The sequence below is a fragment of the Merops nubicus genome, unplaced genomic scaffold (genome assembly GCF_000691845.1).
Source record: "Merops nubicus isolate BGI_N331 unplaced genomic scaffold, ASM69184v1 scaffold27909, whole genome shotgun sequence".
NCBI classification, from domain to species: Eukaryota; Metazoa; Chordata; class Aves; order Coraciiformes; family Meropidae; genus Merops; species Merops nubicus.
The window spans coordinates 501-1912 of NW_008632053.1; the positions used below are offsets into that span (position 1 = coordinate 501).

General features: G+C 61.4%; 1 protein-coding gene across 1 annotated transcript in view; it reads left to right on the forward strand.

Annotated features, from left to right (window-relative positions):
* Positions 1-1309, forward strand: part of ENHO (energy homeostasis associated) — a 1720-nt gene extending 411 nt beyond the window's left edge. The window contains exon 2 of the mRNA XM_008947819.1: positions 1214-1309. Coding sequence (XP_008946067.1) covers positions 1214-1309 — 96 coding nt within the window. The remainder of the gene's footprint in view (positions 1-1213) is intronic.
* Positions 1310-1412: the final 103 nt, after the last annotated feature.

Here is a 1412-nt window from a genome sequence, read left to right on the forward strand (position 1 = left end):
GGCCAGCGAGCGCAGCAGGACCCCTGCCCTCAAGTTAATCCCGTGTTCGGGGACAGCCTGTGGGGTCCTCCCTGGTGCTCGTGGCCTGGGTCAGTGGCCACTGTGTTGCAGACCTGAGCAAGGCCAGTTTGGGGCTCAGAGGGCTGGCATGGGCACCTGTCCCCCCGTGGCCTGGCTGCCCCACGGTGAGATGTGCCCCAGGGGACCCCAGCAGCCTTAGCCCTGCCAGCAGAGCTGGGTGTTACCAGTCCGGGTGTCTTTGGGGATGGCCCTGGGGTGCCGTGTGCCCCCTGTCTCAGGAGGGCATTTGGCCCCCGTCTGCCCCAGCAGCCAGTTTAATGAGCCACAAAAGGGTCTGCATGGTCTGTCAGTTTGTCCCCGGTCTGTCTGCCAGTCCCTTCAGCATTAGCACCAACACTGCTAGGCAGCTGCCCTCCTCCCCGCTGGGTGCGTGTCCCTGCCTGCCCTCCTGCCTGCTCCCAGCCGAGGCCAGCTGGAGGCATTTCACCTGCCCACGGGCACCAGACCTGCCCTTGCTGGCATCCCCATTCCCACTGAGAGCAGCCCAGGATGGGTTTTTGCCGGGAAGGTGGGAGATGTGGGGTGAAAAAGACAAAGATCATTGAAGGGTCTTTCAGCCCCATTACTCCCTGGGGACCACGGTGGTTCTGTGGGGAGGGGTGCTGATGTTCTGGCTTGTCCTCAAGCCTGGCAGCTGCGTTCCTCCACCCTGCCTGCAGGTGCTGTGGGTTTTAGAGGGCTCTGCCTTGCCCATCCTAGAGCTGAGCAATAGCCAAGGTCCCTGCTGGCACAGCTGCTGCAATAAGGGGATAGAGGGGTGGGCTGTGCTGGGAGGGACGCCGGCCAGGGTCCCTGTGCAGGCATGGCTGGGTCTGGCAGAGCCTGCAATTCCTCCTTGTGTCAGGTGTAGCTAATGCATCCCTTTGCAGCGTTGTTTTTACTAGACTAATAAACCGGTTGTAGGACCTAGGCGGTGTCTCTGAGCTCTGCCCAGCACCTGAAAAATGGGAGGGTGGTGTCCTTCCAGTCATGCAGGGCTGAGGAGTGGCTGCTCTGGGGCTGGTGGCTGACGTCCCTGCAGGACTACAGGTGATTTGCTTGGTGATGGTGACAAGGAAGAACTCACGTCTGCATCTGCCTGTGGCTTTTAAATTCTGGATGAGAAGCCTGCTGGGTATTTTCATGCCCATAGCATGTCTGCCTGGGCTGGGGGCACCTGGCTGTCGGCACTGAGCACTCCCCAACCCTGGTGCTGGAGGCACTGGAGAATTCCCAAGCCATGGCCTGAAGTTACAGGGACGTTTGCAAGGAGCAGAGGCTAGCTGAGTGGGTGGAGGAGACCTGCTGCCACCCCTGCCTGGAGGGACGCGAGCCCCTGGTCCCGTCCCGGC